This window comes from Desmodus rotundus, chromosome 3 (genome assembly GCF_022682495.2).
Source record: "Desmodus rotundus isolate HL8 chromosome 3, HLdesRot8A.1, whole genome shotgun sequence".
NCBI lineage: Eukaryota > Metazoa > Chordata > Mammalia > Chiroptera > Phyllostomidae > Desmodus > Desmodus rotundus.
The window spans coordinates 51,200,072-51,221,831 of NC_071389.1; the positions used below are offsets into that span (position 1 = coordinate 51,200,072).

The 21,760-nt window shown below is 34.5% G+C and overlaps 1 protein-coding gene across 2 annotated transcripts in view; it reads right to left on the reverse strand.

Annotated features, from left to right (window-relative positions):
- The window catches only part of NEGR1 (neuronal growth regulator 1), an 837,263-nt gene extending 816,336 nt beyond the window's left edge, over positions 1-20,927 (reverse strand). For both annotated transcript variants that reach the window (XM_024565484.4, XM_045199587.2), the window contains exon 1: positions 20,555-20,927. In XM_024565484.4, coding sequence (XP_024421252.1) covers positions 20,555-20,730 — 176 coding nt within the window. In that variant the 5' untranslated portion in view covers positions 20,731-20,927. The remainder of the gene's footprint in view (positions 1-20,554) is intronic.
- Positions 20,928-21,760: the final 833 nt, after the last annotated feature.

Genomic DNA, 21,760 nt, shown 5'->3' on the forward strand with positions numbered 1-21,760 from the left:
ATCCCTGGTTTCACTGAAAAACAGGATTTGATTCTCTATCGGTAAGTCCTTTTGGTATGAATAATATTTTTGAACAGGAACTTTCTTCTCATCCATTAAGTTATATGATCTACATTAGCAAACAACATGTAATAACTCACTACTATTTGCTATGCATTCACTATGCACCAGGCAGAGTTTTAAGTAATTCACAAGTTTTACATAAGTAAATCCTCATAACAATGCTCAACAAAACGTGCACTATTATTGACACCACATTATAGGTCAGGGAATGTGCAGAGAGTAGGCAATCCGTCCAAAGACTTACATGGACACTGTAACCCTATTATGCTGTTACCTTGTCAAGTTCTCCTCAAACTGCTCACTACAGTGAAACGCACTGTGAATGAAATATACATTGCTGAAAAAGTTACTCAAACACGAAAATATATTTTAGATGAATTCCAGTTGGAATTCAATGTAAATTCGTACTTTGTTCAGTATTTCTTCATAAAGTACGGGAGCCAAGATTCTTAAAAACTGATATTTGTACGCAGATTGGTTAATTACATTCCTTTCTGATAAGTGAAAGAATTATAAAAACTAGTCTAGAAGCAAACTATAATAAAAGCAATTCTTGTGGATTTAAAAATGATCAATTTTAAACACAAGTTTAAAAATTAAATATTTGACCATGGTGAAGTTGTATTTCTGAATGATTCGGAAAGATTGTAAGTTATAATTTATATAGTTATAACTGATATGTTATGATTATGGTTTTTGTTTGTTTCATACAGTGAGATATATTTTAGAAGAATTACAAATAAGTATCTCATAAAAATATTTGAATATTTCTGCCCAAGGAGGAAAACTCATGCTTTACATTACTGACACAAGTAAACAAGGAATATTCACAGTTAACATGAGCCTAAATAGATAACTGGAAATATACAGATTTTTGCACTACCCTTTTAAAAATTTATTTAATTTTTTTGAATCTGGGTTTATTTTTTAAGATTTTATTTATTTATTTTTACACAGAGGGGAAGGAAGAAAGAAAGACAAGGAGAAAAACATCAACGTGTGGTTGCCTCTCCTGCTCATCCTATTGGGGACCTGGCCCACAACCCAGGCATGTGCCCTGACTGGGAACTGAAACTGCGACCTTTTGGTTCACAAACTGGTACTCAATCCACTGAGCCACACTAGCCAGGGTCCATTTTACATATATTTATGTGTATATATATACAAATATATACATATATGTGTGTGGTCACTTAAGTCTATAACCAATTTGGAGACCAGTATTGTAATTTAGGCACTTAGCATGATGTGTTAAAATATTCTCAATTTGCCATGGCTAGTGTGGCTCAGTGGGTTGAGCACTGGCCTATGAACCAAAGGATCGGTGGTTCAATTCCCAGTCAGGGCACATACCTGGGTTGCAGGCCAGGTCCTCAGTAGGGAGCATGCAAGAGGCAACCACACATTAATGTTTCTCTCCCTCTCTTTCTCCTTCCTTTTGCCTCTGTCTAAAAAAATATATATATATCTTTAAAGAAAGAAACTACTTTCTTTAAAAAAATATTCTCAATTTGATCACCTTTAAAAATAAAATCAGGCAAACATCATGTATGTATGTTTCTCAAACTATGTTACGCAGAACAGTGAGGTAAAAGATACTTGCCAGAAAAAAATACAAGATAAAATAGTTTTTGTAAATCTACATATACGGTGAAATGAATATTTAATATTTTCATGTTTAATACTGAGAAGACCTGTAATTCAAAAAAACCCTCTTATTTCTAAAACTTATTTTTTTTCTTTCAATAAAATCTTAACTAAGCACCAGCTGTGGGTCAGGCTCTACTTTGGCCCAGGAGTCAAAGCTGGGGAGAAAACACACAAGGTCCCCACTTTTACACAACAAGGCATGAGAGAACAACAGCAACACGGCTCTACAAAAGAACCTATCAAAAGAACCTATCAGAGCGGGGAATCAGCATGTCACGTCCAAACCCAGCAATGTTTGCCTTGGGGTCTGCCCCAGATGAGTGGCAGGGCAGGTTCCTGGGCATGCAGGTACCTTTCAAGCTGAGACCTGAATAGCAAGAACAATGTTAGAATACTATTTCACTGACTGACGAGAAAGTTGGTGAAGTAGGCTGGGAGACGGGGCCATGGATCCCTAGTCCTGGGAGCACTGAAACCTCTCTTGAAGTAACAGCAAGCTCAGGTAACATTTACATTTTTGTAGCCTGAGGAAAAGTCCAGATGGAACAACTGCGAGAAGAATAGTTTGTCCATTACCATCTTCCATAGTAGGAACCTTGGTTTCTTCTCTAGTCATTTTGTTTTCCCACCTGGATAAATTTACCTGTCAGATTATAAACTCCTTGAGAACTGGGAATTTTTATTTCTGTTCTATTGGATCCCAGGAACCTAGAATAATGCCCTTATATATTCAGTACTCAAGAAACATTAGTTCTATCAATAGGTGACTATCATCTGCCTTAAAGACCAAGGTGTAGTCTCTTCTATCTTTTATAAATAATAATTTAAAAATGTAATTTTAAGCACTCTCCACGAATGTGGAGTAAAGGTGCTCATTAAATAGGGATACGTCATTTGAAAACATTAGCTTTCTAAAAATTTCCCCACAGCGTATTCTTTAGAAACATCTTATAAGATAAAGACTATATTGGTCAGTTAATAAAAAAGTAATCTATAATGTGCATACTCAGGATATATTGTTTTCACTTGAACATGTATATTCATATGTCAGTCTTAAAAACAGGCAACATCTGTTGTTGGCAAATATGATTACTGACTAAAGTCCCACACTATCTTTCCAGTACTATGTGATGCTCCAATCCACGTTACCAGATTCTTAGTGTCTACTTCTTCTAAGTGGAATGAGAATTTAAAGACATTTGCGAACCATTCCGAGTGTAGAATGCATCTAGATTGCATTTTCTTTCAAATATTTTACAATTACCTCATCTATATCTAGTTAAATATAATTACTTATAATGATTACCTTTATCAAAGTTTCTAAGCATTCAACATTGCTTTTTGTAGAAACAAATTTTTTTATAACACTCATATTTTAACTGATTCTGCTAATCTTAAATTCAACTGACAAGAAGAAATGTCAGGTATATATTAAAGAGAAATATATTGCACACTGTGGGCAGCAATTAGAATTTTTAAAGGAAGTAAAGAGTGCTTTTCAAATGTAGGTCAGCTAAAAGAGCTTCTTTTGTGTTAACATTGTAGAGATTAACACCATAACACCGTGTGGGGAAATGCTGATCAAGAGAGATCCGAGTGCTCTATTTTCCTAGTAACATTACCTGCACAAATTTAAAGCTTTATTTCTCCAAAGGAGATGCTCGGTGTTTTTTTTTTTTTTATTTTATATTTAAATAGTTCTTTTTAATAGAAAAGGGAAGAAAAAAGTCTGTTGCCAAAGTTAGATATTATATCTTAATAAAAATCCTTAAATATTAAAAAAAAAACCCTTAAAACTTTGGATGACTATAGCTAGTTACAACAAAACAGACCAAAAAAAGACCCTGTAGAACTTAAAGTTGTCTTTACTTAAATATATTTCTATATTTCCTGACAACTGCTATGTTAGCATTACTTTCTATAAAGAATTACCTCCCTCTGACTTCCTAAGTGAGGTGGTAACTTAATTTCTCCATTGTGTCTATTGGCTAAAACACCAGCATTTATAGGTATTCATCCTGCCTGGTAATTCCTTGTTTTGAGATAGAGAGTAAACTAAAGAAGCACCAAGGCAAAAAGGAAAAGAAATGACAAAAAAGAAATTGGCAATAGTGAAGTAGTGAGAAAAGATTAAGTAATTTTTCACTTCATTGTGTACGTTTTCTTTAGTGATTTCATTTCTTCTTAGATTTTTCCATTGTTTATGCACATTTATTCAGGGGAGATGGGTAAAGTGTGATGGGAAATGAAGCACAAAATAAGATGCAGTGGCCCCTGGAAACCAGTGGTGTCACTAGCTATGAGACGTCTATTCAACATGGAGATCAAAATGAAACCAAATGTTCTAGAGACCCTGTAAAATAAAATAGAATAAAATAAAATAAAATCTGTCACTCTGAGTAGTTTTTGCTTTATAATCAGAAAATCAGAAGAAAAGTGTACTGAACAAGAATTCAGACTAGGTTCCAGTCTGATATTTATGACATAATTATATTTCATAACCAAGAACTCTTTAAACATTTAAGCCTGTGTTTATTCATTTGAAAAATTGGAATTTCAACACTTGTTCTGCTTTCCTTATAAGAATGGTGTGATATATAAATAAGATGACATAAACTACATTATATTTCAATATTAAATTATAATTTTATAAATATAAAATATAAGATTAAATTTTAATTCAATATTTATAAGTTTCATAATCATATCTTGATTTCTACTTTGAGGGATTATTAATAGTTTATTATTAAATAATAAGAGACTCTATTAAAAGTTTTTAATATACACAAATTAATAATTAAATGATTAAGTATATTTTACGAATTGTCATTTTTCAAATTTCCATTTTCTTACATGTCCTTAATTATTTATTTTCCAAATTGAAATAATATATATGGAAACCAAATTGTTCTATATTGTTATTTAAATTTTTTCAAACTATTTGATTTTTTGTAATATTATGACTTAATTATTTTAATTACTTAAATTATAGCCATCAATTACACAAGACATTTCATAATGTAGACTTATTTGAGGATGACATAAGCATCAATCAAAATGTCAATATTTTATTTCTTATTAGAAAATGTATTCCTGAACATAAAGAATAATTGAAAGAAAATATACCAAAGTCTAATTTTTCTGTAGATGGAAAATCATTAACAAAAACTTATTTTATGCATTTGTCTGTTTTAATATTATTTATGTTAATGTAATAAATTTATAATTTATATTACTGTGCCAAATAAATGTTAAATATGTAGTCAATTGTCATTTATTCATTAAATAGTTCAGTAACTATACATAATATAACATTTTTCTTAATCAAAAGTTGTATAACTATATTACTACCAATTTGTGCATACTTTATGTATCACATTTTTTGCTATGCTATATTAACTCTAAACACTTGGATAATCTTTTTGTCTTAATTATGTATGACTAATGATGATTGTTTGGCTGATTGAACACCAACCCTCCTTCTACTACCAAATGAAAAGAATATAAAATAGATAATAAATTGATTTTCTTTAAAAAAAGAGTTTTTGTTAGCCTTTATTTTCATTTTGTGGCACTAATGTCCACCAGTTTTCATATCACCATGTATTATTAGAGTATATCAAACTTCTTCTTTTGAATTTTCTCTAAGGAAATAACTGAGATACAAACACTATAATTTAACTTAACAATTAGGAATTAATTTTGATCCTAAAGTATGTGTCTAATTTACTAAGAAATAAAAGTCAATGCTTAAATTAGTTTAAAGAAATGCCAAACAATCAGTCTATAAAATATTTATTGAATGTCTCATTAAATGTTTGGTAATACATACAGTGGGCATTGGAAACCAAAAGTTCTTTGCCTTTAAAACCAAACTAAGGGTTCTTTTTTTAAATTCCTAAGGCATGTAATATTAATTATACCCATTAGAGACTTATATGATATTTGGAAAACTTCCAGTGGGCTGCCTTCTCAATTTTATAAATTTAAAAATTATTTTCTTATTAGGCTATAAAAATCATAGGCATGGTCATCATTGTCGTGATTCAATATTCATAACAATTTTCTGACTGTGAAATTCCTTTGATTGGTCCTATCATACTGGACCTGAATTATCCCTCCCAACTTATGAGATACTGTTTTAGGATCCTCTACCTAAATAAAAAACAGGGGAAAACACTGCAGCACCATTCCCTCAAATCCCAGTGCTTTTATTTCATCAACTGATCCTCCCCACACACACAAAAAAATTATTTTTAAGCAGTGTTACACTTACAAAAAACTAACACATTGCTTAATTCTTGATGTGATGTTTGGTGAGAACATTTCCCATCCATTTTATTGTAGCGTCAGAAAGGTATTGACACTAACATCGCTGGCAATGCGGCGGTGATACTTACAGGGCAAGTATGTCCCGCTGCCTCAGAAAAGTTCTGATCAGTGATCGATATAATACTAAAATTAACACTGAGAAATAGAGATGTCGATACATATTTACCTCAATTTGTACTCCAAATGAAATTCATGTTAAAATATGTCAGTAAATAGCAAACTTCAATGGATTAGCAAATTAAATATATATGTATGTCATAAGTAGAAAAACACTAGTGTTTTGCAGATTTATTTACTCATTTCAACAAAGGCTGTGCAAAGCCTCAGGGATGCACAAACAATTAAGGTAACAGTTCTGCCTAAAAACCTAAGTGAACTACACATATATATTATAAAACATGTATATAAATAACTAAAATACAAGGAAGGAACCGAGCTCACCAAACATATTTTGGTAAATCCAGCATTACCACAAGGTAATTGTTTGGGCTTATAAGTCCTGAAGTAAATAAATTACAAGTACATACACATATGTATATATTTGGGTATATGTATTTGGGGTTATATATTTCCATGTGTTTAAATGTTTGCTTTTAATTTTTGCTTTAAATTTTCAATTCTGAGCAATTATAAAAGTTCCCTGAAAAAAATAGTGTTGCACTAAATTTAGAAAATCAATAGAACTTGGAAATTATTGAAAAGCTATTTTGGAAAATCAAGTGATGAGAAGAAGAAAGCCCCCACAAAAGAGGGAAATAGAGCAACAGGTCCTCTTTGAAATAAAGGGTAATTAATGAAATAAGTCCCTGCAGCACGGTGGAGAGTGCACAAGTAAGCGCATGACCAGAAGATCTTGATTTTGGCTGTAGTCAGCTAACCCCCTAAAATATTACTGAAGGTCTACTGTTAACAATATTTATAAAAATCACAATAGCTAGAATTTATATATTGCCTATTTTGTACCTAGCATGGTGCTATGGAGTTCATAAACTTTACCTCATTTAATTCTCACAACCTATAGTTTAGGTGCTACCTATATATAACTCCTTCTATATAGAGGTAACTAAATGTAATCAATTTCCTCATGCATTTTTTAATGATTCAAAGAAATATGATTATTTTTAAGGGCCCAACATAAATACATATGTGTAAGTAGCTGAAAATAGGAAAATAATGAAGATATAGGAGGGTTAAGAAAGAATTTGAAAAAGCACAATATTCTTGGGTGGAAAATAAAGATGACTAGAGAGTTTAATGTAAATAAAGAAATTTAACAATAATTTACATTTTAGTAATTTCTCCACATAAATAACATATATGTAAATTGCATGGTACTTGAAGCTGGGTGATATACAAAAGTCTAGATATTGTCTACCAGAAACCAAGTGTTTATACACATGTGCCAAATATAAAAAGGAGTTTTAGAATGTCCCAAGAAAAATCAGCTTAGCAATTATAGAGATCAGAGAGAAGTACCATCCCTTCTATTGGGGGTAGGAGGCTTAGGATAGTTTAGAAAATGAAGTGGCAAAGGCATAGAAGTGTTATTTCAAGAATTATTTGCAGAAGAATTTCATGTATTGTTTGCTTTGTTGATCAAACAGAGGATCAGTTGGTAATTATGAAGGATCCCATACATATATAACCATTCCAACCAAGAAAACTGATAATGCAAGTGTACTGAGAAAAGTGTTGGATTTTAGAAGAAACACATGATATTTGCAAGGTTTTGAGGACAAGAGAAGAAACTGTGAAAAAGAAAATATACTCTTCATGGATATTCAGAATATGTCAAAAACTGACAAAGTTAGTGGGAAATCCATGTACAAAAGTATTCAAGAGAGGAGAGTATGAAGGCAAATCATTTAAGATGAAATAAAAATGAGTCCAAGAAGAAGAAACAAGTCAATAAGATAGATAGTCATCATGTACTACAATTACTTCTGCTCTTCAAAGTATCAGAAAGCTGTCTGGAATTAAAAATAGATGAGCCTCAGACATAACTAGAAAGCAAATAGAATACAGAAAAGCACAATATAACATGTAACCATTTCTTTAACCAGGCAGTTCTGCCCACAAGTTACAGCTATATAAAAGGAAGGATTAGAAAGGTAGACAGAAAAGGCATTGACATGAGAGCCAACTGTGCGCTGAATATCGCTTAGGACACGTTCATATATGTTATTACCAGGATTCATGATAAGTACAGTATAAGAGTAGCTGTCACTATTTCCCTTTACCAACAATAAAACTGAGTCTCAGAAATACCAAATAACTTGCTTGTGACCAGGGGGCTAAGAGATGGTAAAGTAAAATGTCAAACATAAGTTCCTTATACCATACAACACTGTTTAAGAACACAGATTGAATTATTCTGTAAATTCAATAGAAAGGACCTTATCTCTTTATTATCACTGTATCCAAAACTTATTAAAAGTGTCTAGTATATTGCAAGGACTCAGTAAATATATGCTGGAAAATGGTGAAGTTCTTTTAGATCCTGTTCCCATTGTGGGGGGTACTACACAATGAGAAATATATATATAAAATAAATTCCTGAAATACAAAAAGAAAATGAAAAAGCAATTTAAGTATTCTAGAATTTAATAAGTATATCTTATAGAAATACCATTATGCAAAGTTCCGCAAAAGATTTGTGATAAGTGAAAGACTGTTATATAAGATAATGGCTGGTATATTCCTTTGTAGAATAAAAATAGATAACAATATACTGTAAGATAAAATTGATGGGATAAACATTATAAAATGGGAAGGTACAGAAATTCAAAATTCAGGGAATAAGGAGTTAGAATTGCACTAGAGAGAGTTGAAAAATTCTTGAATGATATAAGACAAAAATAGGAATTCATATTGGGAAAGCTTTAGGTAACCAAGGAATAAAACATCAGGACACTTACCTCCTCTTAGGGACACATGTAAACTCTGTAGAATGTGACTATGAAAATACATTAAAGAAGATTCTTAAATTACATAAAAACAAGTTTTTGTTCTATTAGGCTATTATATATACATATATATAATACCTCTTCTTCCAGCTAGTAGGAAAAGACAACCCATCTAATTTCAATGTTTCATTTCCTTTCAAAGGAGAGTTCTAAATCAGTTTGATTCACTCTTCAGAGTTATACCAGAATTAGCATTCAAATGATTAAACTGAGGACTTGGAAAACTACAGCAAACAAGGACAGCTTTTCCTTTTTATTTAAGATCAGAGTATACAAAAAGCCCCAGGAAATACTGTGACTTAAAAAACAAATAAGTATGGGCTTTGGAGACACACAGGCTTAGGGCCAAATCCTGGATATGTTGTTTACTACCTGTATTAAAGTTGAGAAAGTTACTCATCTTCTATGAGTTAGTTTCTACACTTATAAAACAGAAAAAAGTAGGTTGCTGTGAGGGTTCAATGAAGTAACCAATGTATAATGTTTAAGTATAAATGATGTTCAAAAGTTGTTTATTTTTCTCTTGTATTATCAGTAACATAATCATTAGGAATGAAATAATTTTGGATAAGAGATTTTTTTGGTAAATGCTTATTATAATTCATGCTAAGTACCTTTTCTCATTGAAAATAATTTAATGTTTTCCCAAATATATAATGTGCCTTCTTGATTTTTATCATTATCAATTTAGCAGTAGTTAAAATTCAGAGGGTGCTTAATAAATGTTAATAACTAAATAAGTAATAAATTTATCATTTGTTTTGATCTGCTCTTAGTGAGAGACACAGACTGTAGAAAAGTCAGGAGGCTTGGGATAGAAGAACTGAGATTTGAATTCTGGCTCGGCAGCTCCCTGTTTTATCAGGGGTACATTACCCTACCTTTCCAAACTTGTGTTCACTTGACTACCAAACCACAAAAACAACGCCTTATTGCACACTGTTGTGATGGTATATCATGTATAGTAGACACTCAGCGAGAGCTGAATCTGAATAATGATGTTAATGGCTCTATCATGACTATGAGCTTAAATCGTTCTGCCGTATATGCTGAATTTATGCTGAATTAGAGCAAATATGCTGAATTAGAGCAAGCACTCCTATTTTCTGAACTGCTACGGAGTATAGTGTTGATGGATAACATGGCAATATAGACAGAGAATTCTTGACCAGCCTGAAGAGTCACAACTAAATTTACGTTCCTGACATCACTTCCCTGGCTGTCTTCATGAGCAACCTCCCTGCCTCTTTTTGTTAATCCTTTAGATAATCATCCCCCAAATACATTCTTTATGGTTTGAAATGATCAAATCAGCCTTGGCTAAATCCAGCCTAAAGCACTCTACCCAAGGGCCTTCGTGAAAGCACATGTTCCAGGTTCTGTTGCTTTCTCTGCCTACATCTTGCCTTGAACTCTTCCCTGGAAGTACGACATGTGTCTCTTCCAGGACCTGTGAATAGTAAGCTTCTCTATTTCAGTTTCTTTTGTGGTCCTCTGTTGAACCAGAGCTCACCCTCTGACACCCCAGGGTGTGAGATATTATTTTAACAAAATCGCTATATATGTGTGTGTGTGCACACACACATACATATTCAACAAATACTGTATCATGTTTTCACATATAATGGGCACGGTGATTTAATTGGGGGGAAATATACCCATGTCAGTAATTAAATAGTGCCTACAAATTTCAGATTGATATCAGGAAAAGAAAAGAAGCACAACTTATTAGCTAATATAAATTTAATGCTTACTATGTAGTAGATACTGTGTTAGCATTTTACCAGCATTATCTCCTTTCATCCATGTCATTTTGCTAGGGAGGCACTAAGTGAGGCTAAGGCATTCTGTTCATGTCACGTATCCAGTAAGTGGAGAAACAGAAACTCACACTCTCATCACTCCTATCCCGGATACCTCAAACCATGATGGGTTTTTCAATGAAACTGAACAATTCCAATAAAAGATAAGCTCTGTGCATAAGCAAAAGTAACTCTTTATATCTATTTCATATGAATGATGTATGAGCAAAAAAATCAATCAATGGCATGTTCTCGAGACAAGGGAGCAGTTATTCAAAGATTAATATGTAATTTTCTTTTATGAACATATTACAAAACATTGGTCCCCGACCCCAATGCAGGCCAAACTACAGTTACTATCTTTTAAAATAAACATAAATTCAATAGTAATCTGGAAGGCAGACTTACACCTGAGTGGAAAGTATGATTTTAAAACTTCAGGTTGTATAATGGACATCACTACCTCATGGGAAGAATGTAGGTTTAACATTATTCCAATTATTTAATAAATTATTTAAACTGAAATTCATTATTTTTATTCTAATTCTTCCATATAGTAAAATTTGTGGGCTTAATTTTATGTCATCCCAGTAATTTTAGGTAATTTTATTAGAAATTACTCACATAGCATAACATACTTTCATCTCTTTCTTCCTTTTTCCTTTCCTCCTTTTTGCCTCCAATTCCTACACTCAACATTCAGGTTTTGAGATCTAATAATGTGTCAAGCAATATGTCAAGCAGTATGGATGTTATTTTCTATTCAGCTGATCAATTACCAAGACATTAGTTTGAAAATAGGTTTCTCACAAATCAAATATATCAAAGTATGTTCTCCTGTAAGAAATATTATATCTATAAGATTAGAAAAACTTTATGATCCCTTTGATTTATTCACTTAATATCCCAATGCAATAGTATGTAATGTTACTGGAGAGAAAATACAAGCATTACTCTCTTGCCTTCTGATTACAGCTCTTATGTTCACAATATCTCCTAAATCCTTTTAATATCTCTAAATTTAATTTAGTTCCATGAGAGGAAAGGAGTTTCTGAAGACAACAGAACACATTTTTCCCATAGCCCTTTAAATCAGCCAAAACCTTTCAATACTTTATGGCAGGAGCTATAGCTTTGAAGAAACCCCATTCTGTAGCATGAGCATGGGCACTGGACCTGTGTCCCAACGACTTAGTGAAAAACAGTAAAGAATAATTTAGTTCTGGACTGAAAGGGTTATAAACATTTCTCTTAAATTGAACAAATTACCAGCTATCTGGAAAGTATAATATATTGGCTTCTGTTCAAAAGAACAACACTTAATGTTGGCAATACTGCCAAATTCCTGGTTTCTTATATCCCCCTTTTCCTAGAAAAAGTGATTAAAAGACCAGTTCCCATGCCAGCTGGCTGCTTAAGAGCATCAAAGGTCCTCTCTCAGGATTCAGAACTTGATATGGCTTAGAAACCACTATGCTAATAGATAACCTCCCCAGCATTATAAATCAAAGCCAGATGACCACATTAAAATTCTATCAGCTGTATCAATATCTTGTGGTTTATAAAGCACTGTTGACCTAACTCTGGAAGACATTTAGAATGATACAAAGTTTCTGCCCTAATTTGGGGTATATACCTACAATATTTTTCACAATTGAGAGGTATTCATCCATAGCAAATAGTTCATTCTCTCTACCTCTTTACTTTTATTGATTTTATTTAATTGAAATCTTAGGAGAAAGGAACAGGAGGCTCCAGGAGTTGAGGTAGAAACAGAAAAAAAACTTTTTTACTATTTTGAACTGTTCCTGTTATCTGCTGATTATAATTGCAAATAGCAAAAAGCCTTCCTATATAATTGAAAACCCTGGGTCTTCTTAAAATTATAACTACATCTCAAAGTCTTACAATAAGTATGCCACTGAATTTCAAACTTTTTCTTCTGAAACCCACAGTAAGAAATACATCTAAAATCTTGACACAACATACACATGCAAACACAATAAAAGTTTAATCAAACAATACTTACCTTTATTATGTATAATGCCTTCTACCCTATTTTAATACATTTTATTTAAAAAATATATTCAGTATGCAACACTTTTTCTTAAGTTATAAGTTGTATCCTGCAATTTAACTACACTGAATGATTCCAATGAGTCTCAACACCTTAGGACCTTGCAGGAACTACTTAAGGCAAAGGCTATTCATATATAGATTCAACAGAAAGTACTTAACCACTGTAAGCATGCAGGTCCACTATGGTATACAGGATATTACAATTTTTAAAATCTGAAACAATAAACTAAAGAACAAATACATTTATTCTTTCATTTATCCTTCTGTGAACTCATTAATTACAAAATGGCATATGTAGCTTGACATATGCAAAGCTATTGTTTAAGCCATAGGGATGGGAGAACAACAGTTGTAGAGCTTACAAACCCAGGTGTTTTGTCAATCAAAATTAACATCTTTTAACAAAGGATCAAAAATAATACTACTGTTCACTGTCTTCAATATCTATTAAATTAACCACATTCTTAGGTGCAGTAAACTAATAAAATCCAGTCTGATAATGATCATAGCCATATAGGAAAATCTTAGATTTTACTCTCTAGGAGTAGGGGAAGTTCTTGTTTCCATGGATGAACTTGAAACATATAAAATACCTGATAAAAAAGCATATAACCCAATTTAAAATTTCCTTTACAGAAGCTAAAAGGCAAATTATATTATGCTTCTAGGGGAAAATACAACAGTAAATGTTATTTTCTCATATATATATACACACATGTATATAACGCATCATTGATAATCTGCAATGCAGCAACAAACCTTTGAGAAACACTGAATGGTAGAGCCCAACAAGCAGCTGTCTTCCCAATTCAGAAATCCCCTCTTGAGCATCTTTGAGGGAGAGTTGATTTGCTAATGACTCTTAAATTAACATCTTTCCTGTGAAAGTGTGGAGAGATGCACCAAAAGTAGGACTTTATGATGACTGCTTGTTTATACTGGAGCCAGACACCTAAACAAGTATCTTTCAGAAAGTATTTTGAAGAAGCTAGGGGGAAAGTCACCACATCATCTAATCGTCAGTTAAGAGAAAGAGTAAACTGAAAACAAACAATATTCACTAATGAAGATTGCCTTCACTATTCTATGTAAGTTATGTGATGTCCATAATATCTTAACGTATGCTAATTTGAACAAAATCTGGTAGAAAAGTTAATTTGTTTTCTATTTATTTATATTATTTTCCATTACCATTTATTCCTCTTCTACCCCCCGCCCCCTGCAATCACCACACTGTTGTCCATGTCCATGAATCCTTTTTCCTTTTTTGCTCAATTCCTCCACCCCCTCACTGTCCCCCTCATAGCTGTCACCCTGCTCTCCCCCTTTGAGGCTGTCTCTATTTTGCTTGTTACTTCAGTTTGTTCATTACATTCCAAATATCAGTGAAATCATACAGTATTTGTCTTTCTCTGACTGGCTTATTTCATACTGTTCTCTAGGTCTATCTACGCTGTTGCATAGGATAAAAGTTTCTTCTTTTTCATGGCTGAGTAGTATTCCAGTGATTTGATTTCTGATCAAAAGATTCAAATGGCTTGAGATACTAATTTCTACGGTGGTTAAATACTTCAATACTTGAAACATGTACATTGTTTTCATCATATACTTCATAAGAAGTGGAAAACTCCTTGAGTATTAAGCTACATTAAACACCCTTGATTACTATTAATTTAAACAGGCAACACTATAAGAGTTATCCTATCATTTTGATCACATATTCACAAGCAGAGTTTAGCCTTAGTTTTCTTTTGATCAGTAAAAAAAATGATACAGTATTATTGAATGTTGCCAATATATGCCCATCAACTTATTTTCTCTCCTATAGCAACACTGTGTGTGTGTATAGCTAGATATATATATATATATATATATATAACTAAAATTGTGTATTCAACTGTTATTTTAATTAAATATTGATAAATTTGCTTTATTCTCATCATAATCTGTGTATGGAAACAACCCAAATATCCATCTTTCTTGCTTGCAATATGCCCCACTGTTCCTATCCAATGCTAGCCAGAAACATTATGGTGCCATGGGCAAAGTAGTAATTTATTCAAATATAATTAAAATCACTGAAACTATTACTTTTCACTTTGTATTAATCAGGACTCTACCAGCAAAACTTAAGGCATTCTGGATATTTGAAACAGAGGGAATTTAACGGGGGGGAACTGGTTACAAAGGGATGGAAAAGCTGAGAGCCAAACCCAACCCCAGCAATGAGAACAGCAGGAGAGCATGACTGCTCCTAGGATGAAAGATCAAAGTGGTGAGGCGCAAACAGAACCAAGAGCCAGTTGTGGGGTGGAAACTGGAACAAAGGGGTTCCTTGGGAGATGGAGACATTGCAGAATATTACCCGAAGCAGTGAAGGAGGGAGAAACGAACGCCCTGGCCTCTAACCCCTTACGTCCTCCATTCTCCTGAAACTGCCTATCATTGCCCAGCCACAACTGAAGACACGTGTGGCTTGTAAATGTGGCTGAGGGATGAGCTCCACCACCTACCTCCAACAGCATCAGGCCCAGAACTGTTGTGAACAGGATGTGCACATTTCTCCAAACTTTTCAGAAGCCTGGTATTGCAGAATGAACTTATTCTGTGGAGCTGTTTAATTCCAAAGCCAACTTATTTAAAGTAAGCACATCTTTAATGTTTGTGTTCAAAGATTTAACCACATGGGGCTTATAAATTTTTCTGAATTAAAAAGACTGGGCAAGGGTACATTTATCTATACATTTAAAAAATACCATTCTTCAATATAATAAAGTATTGCATATTAACATGCCAAGTAATAACTCATGCTAATAGAACAGCTCAGGATAATCACTACAGGTAATATTGTAGCATTTTATTCCATATTTTGAAAAGCATTTTACCAAATTGACTAAGTATGACAATCTATTACCCCTTCTGTTTTAAAGAAAGAAATCAGAATTATAAATACATTTGTTCAATGGCACTATATAATAAACATATAAGTTTTTAAATAATACCTTAACATTCAAAATTGAAAATACCTATAAACCTGAAGTTTACCTGGGGTATGAGATGCATCAATGTATAGGAATAACTCAGCAAACAATAGGAGACTCTTCAGTGATATTCTTGAAGTATAGTATAATTGATTTTTATTGCTATCAGTAGTTCTTCATTCTCATAAATAAATTATTTAGTCTCTTGTATTCAAACTAAACTAATTGATGTAGTCTAATCAAAAGGCAAATGTATTGGATGAATGGACTAAGAAGTAATAAATGCTTGCATATCCATTTATAAATCCACTTGAAAAAGTTTTGTGTCTTCCAGTGGAAAGATTTTCTGTGGAAATGTGCTCTATGTTTTATGCTTTAATCAAAAGTCTTCCTTCTTATTACAGTATCATATAAGTTCCATTCAAATCTACTGTATTAAGATAACAGAGTTGTGTTCAACTTTGTTAAGGTAAAATATATCACATTTAAGAAAAGAATCTCCCTTCCTTTGATTAAAGTGTGACAAGTAGAGAATAGAATATTTTGAATTCATATCAGAAAGGTGGCTTAAAATGTACAAAATTCATACGGAAGAGTTGAAGTAGAAACAGATTGAAATAATTAGTTAAAAAATGGTATGTGTTTTTAAAAATGTTCAGACACTGGATATAAATGAGGATGTTCCTTGCATTGCTTCCAAAGAATATTAGACATTTTGGACATGTTAACATAAATGTGTTCATTAATAAGGTAAGAAAAAACAATGGATTCACCTTAAATTAAGTACAAAACTGTATTTTAAAAAATCATCTGAAGTTTATGTATTGATCCAGAGCTGAGGTATGTTCCCCTAGATTTTCCACATGTAGAAATACCAGGTCCTGAAATGTGATCAAGTTGGTTCTAGCATCTCCTGTTCTTTGTTATGTCACCCATGAAATGTTGACTCAGGTCTTCCACATAATGCAAGACGCAATTTAAAGACTGGAGGAAAAGTTAAATTCCCCAGTTAATTCTATACAGTTAACAAGTTTCATTATGTATAAAATACTAATACATATTAAATGTAGTTGCAATCAAAGTCACTTTTTAATAAATTCATGAATATATTAGTTTGGTTTGTAGCAAACTACAAATGTACTCTAGACATCCATGTATTTATTTGAATTCAAAGTTTAAATAAGGGAAATGCCAAATGTTACTTTATTGAGTAGATGTATCATTAAATGCTTTATCAAGAAGGTCCAAATAGCTACAGTGAGTCCTTCAGACATCTATCAGTGAATAACATTATTAGAAGAAAGGGACATTTTGACATTTAATACATTGCTTCACTAACATTAAAAGACAAAGTTAAAATGATAAGAATGGTGAAATCATTAAAGGAAATTTCATGATAAGTCCTCTAAGTTAAACAGAGAAGATGGCCTACTAATGATAGATATAGTTAGTAGATCATAGAATGGATTTCTCTTTTGTGTTAAAAACCAGTTAAGGAGAGTTTTGTTTTTCTTGATTCTTTTCTCTAAAACTGACCTTGTGGCATTTAGGAGGGAAAAATGTATCATTTAACCTTTAAACTTCTGTTTCATTAATGTAGCCACAAGCAACAGAGTCACTGAGTGACACGTTTGCACTTTCAGGCCTTTAGCACTTAAAGTTACTTGATAACTGTTATGCTACTATTTGCTTTTTATTAGAGACACCTTGAGGAATGTGTTAGATTAAAAAGAGTATATAGTGTAAATAAATAAATAATATAATGTAATCAGTAAAGTATTCACACCAGCTTTAGATACTCTAATTGGGGGGGAGGGGGGGAGTGTGGTTGAGAGTAAATTTTGTGTAATTTGATTTGTTTTCTAATGACTTACAAAATAACATCATATATAATTCTAAATATCCAAAGCAAAATTATAAAATACAACTCTGACATTACTTTTGATGAAAAATATGTCACCTGATTTACAAGCAATTCGTTTTTAAGTTCTGTCTCTACTGGTCCATCTATACAAAGTCAACATCAGTTGCAGGGGAGGAGTTAAGAAGAACAACTGAGAATTTCTTGTAAATATATATATATATAGTTTTTAACATATATATGATATATAATATATATATTAAACATATATGTATAACATCTTTAAACATATATATGTGTTTAACATATACGTCAGCATATATATGTGTTAACTATTTTAAACACATATGTTAAAATAGTTAAAACATGGACAATGTAACAAAGGTGAAAACTCTCTGTGGAATTCTAGAATTACTATCAGTAGGTTACTTTGAGTAAAAAGTAATGCAGATCAACTTTCTCTCACATATGACAAAAAAAACATTTATTTAAAAAAACACTATAAATGGTTAAGAAAAATCATTTAGAAGAGAGATTCTATTTTGCTTAAAAATTTTGAAAGTCAAAGTCATCTAAAATACGATACTACAAAACTCAGGACATAGCAAAAAAAAAAAAAAGGATGAGGTACAGCACATACAAGTATAACAAGGACTGCACCAAACCAACACTGGAAAGATACAGTCCCCACTAGTTGGAGATTTAGTATTAGAAGCAATGAGTGAACTAACCATAAGTCTCTTAGAAGCAAAACGTGGGTTCAGCTATTTCAATTAGCCATTGTATTTATTAGATTGTCCATTAGAAACAAACTGTCAAGATACATCATCGAAATATAAACAGTCTATCAAATCCTTTAGGCTCAAAATATTAATGCTCATTACAAATACACAATATGCTGCTACAAAAACATATAATAGATTGCACCTCCCATGATATTTGTTTACAGCCTCTGAAAATAATGTTTCATCCTTACCACTATTGTTCAAACTTTTAAAACAAACTTAATATAAAGAACATAAACATGGTCTTAATTTATATCCTCTATGTGACAAAGAGTTCATCGCTTTTACCAACAATGAAAAGGTATGTTGCTAAGTTATAAAAATCATGCATTATTTTTTGTACACACCCAGTAGCATTTGTGATTACAGCAAAGATAACAAAGTATATTATAAAAGCATGCTGTTAATGTATATTAGATATTACAAATGTATTCCATACACATTTGAACTCATAAACATGTTTTTGAAGACATGTCATATACCACGCCCAGATATCAGATCATTAAATTTGAAATATGTTATGTGATCTAAACAGAAACCTATCTCACCCTCCCACCTTAGACAGGCCATGTATACTGATTTTGTGCAACCCACACGTAAAAGCCAACTACCACCCAGTGGAGAGAAAGAAGATCTTTCAGGAGATCTGAGGTATACATCAGGTGGAGGTGTCAGGGGGAGAAGGGAGGGCATGGAAAATGAAGGAATAAGAGCATTTAGCCTTGTTCAGATCTAAGTAATGCTGATCACCAATTTATATTTTCACAGGGGAGAAAATGTTTCCAGAAGCTCACTCTGCAGTGTTGCTTAGGGATAACAGCAGGCTATGGATACTCATTAATGACAAAACATTTCAGTGCTCAGGCTTGGGGGAAAAAGGGGAAGAAAGGAGAGTGAGAAAAACAAGTAAAACTGAAGATGGAAGGAGGGAGGGGGGTGGGAAGAAGAAGAGAACAGAGAAAATTGGGGGGGGCAGAGAGAGAGAGAGAGCCCTCGATCCTGTGCACACGTGTGGGTGACAGCGTGTGGAACAGTGGAGTGTGTGCCTTTTAAACAGTGAAAGAGAATCTGAATGTGAGAGTGGTGTGCGAGCATGGGAGGACCAACGTGTGTGAGATGTGAGACAGAGCGTATGTGAAGGAGTGTGTCTAAGAAAAAGAGATTTGCGAGGGTGGGAAAAATGGTACAGGAGGGTGTTGGAGGGAACACGCGTGTGTATGTGACAGGGACAGGGAGAGAGACGGGAAATGTGATGGCGAAAAAAGGGATGACAAGATCACAGAACAGGGACATTAATGAAGAACTAGCGTGAGCAGTGGGAGAGGATGAAGAGTGGAGGAAGGGGGTTTAAATAAGAGGATCAAAAATTAGAGCGCTGGCGATCTTTTAAAAAAGAGAAAATTGAGGATAAAATAGGAAAGAGAAGAAAGAATAGAGGGAAAATAGAAAAGGAGGAGAAAGAGGCAATGGACAGAAAAGAGAGTAAGAAGAGGGTGGGGAAATGGGAGAAAAAAAAAGAAAGAGAGGGAAGAAAAGGGGGAAAGCGGTAAGAGGAAAGAAAGAAAGCTGAAGAGGGAGAAATTGAGCCTAAGTGTCCAACTGAGAAGGAAAATAAATGGGAGCGGGGAGCGAGCAGTTTGAAAAAGTCATTTAGACTAGAGTGAAACAGAAACAAACCTGATAAACTTGCCAGACTCTCCGAGAGTACCCAATGACAGTAAAACAGAGACCTCGTGAATTGAGTTTCAAAGTGCCACCTGTCCCTCCTAAACCGCACAGTTCGCTCATCCCGGGGCTACTTGGCATTCGGGCAAAGTGCTTTAGCATCACGAGTCCAGCCTGCTACCTGCCCCAGCATAAAGGGACCACGCTGGGGCAGAATCAGCACCTGGATGTCTTGAGACGTGCTCTTTTGATAGTGATCACCACCAGCATCATTATTGGGTTTAAGAGAAGACAAAAAAAAAAAAAAAAGTGGAAAGACAGACGGAAAGATAGACTGAAACAAGTACGAAAGGCACGCCGTTCTTCCTACCTAAGCACCGCCGTGTCCCCTTTTCTGACCATCATGTTGTCCACGGCCGCCCAGGGGAAGTCCACACTCTGTCCAGCCGGGAGGCAGGAGGGCAGCAGGCAGCAAAGGCTGAGCAGCACCGCCGCCAGCCACTGGTTCGAGCAACAAGCACCCTGCACCAACAGCATCATGTCCATCCCTGCTAGGGCTGCTCACTCTCCAGAAGCTTTCAGCTCGCACTCCCCCACCCCCTGGTGCTGGCGAGTCTTCCCGGGAACCAGGCGGCGCGCCACAGGATTTTTTTCCCCCTTTTTTTTGATGGGTGGGTGGGTTTCTTTTCTTTCTTTCTTTCCCCCCTCTAGTTGTTGGATGTTGTTTCTCTCTCTTTTTTGGCCTCCCCTCTTCCTCCTCTTTGCTGTCCCTCCCTCCCTCCCCTCCCACCCCCTGGCTCCACACTACACCTCCTCTCGGTAGATTCTGGCCGAGTCCGGAGTGTGTCTAATTCTCCGGCGGCTCGCACACCATCTAGCGAGGAGGCGAGCGCACCGGCAAGTGAGGGAGGAGGCGCGGTGGCGGAGGCTGGGCGAGCGGCAGCGGCGACGGCTGCAATCGCAGCAGCAGCAGCAGTAGCAGCAGCAGCAGCAGCAGCAACAGAAGCAGCAGCAGCAGCAGCAGAAGCAGAAGCAGCGCGGGGCGCAGCAGCGGCCCGGGGCTTGCGCGCGTTGCCAAGCGGCCGTTTCCTTAGCAACCCCGCCCGGGGATTGGGGATGCAGCAGGGAGGGGGAGAAATGAAGGGGGAAATAAAAGAAAAGAAAGAAAACGAAAAAAATATATCAAGAGGAGGTATATCACAATTATGCAAACTGCGGGGGAGAGAGAGCTGCATTGTAAACAGAACGCTTTCCTTCCTGTCATATGTTCTGGAGTGATGCTTCACTAGAAAAGTCTCCGAGTCGGGCTAAGGTGGAGAGCAGAGGGGCGCTTTGCCTTCCCTCTCCCTTGCCTTTTACCTCTTGAGGCAGAGTAACTTTAAAGTCCTCCAAGTTGTGGTCGGCGCCATCATGATGCCGGCGACTGTGAGGTTTTGTTGTTGATTTTTTATCTGTTTACATTCTCTCCTGAGTGGCCGTGCTACAGTTAACCAGCGGTCAACTATTTCACTATACCTTTTGGGGGGGAGGTGGAGTGGAATAGGTAGGGTCAGGGGCTGAGGCTGCTTGTTGAGGG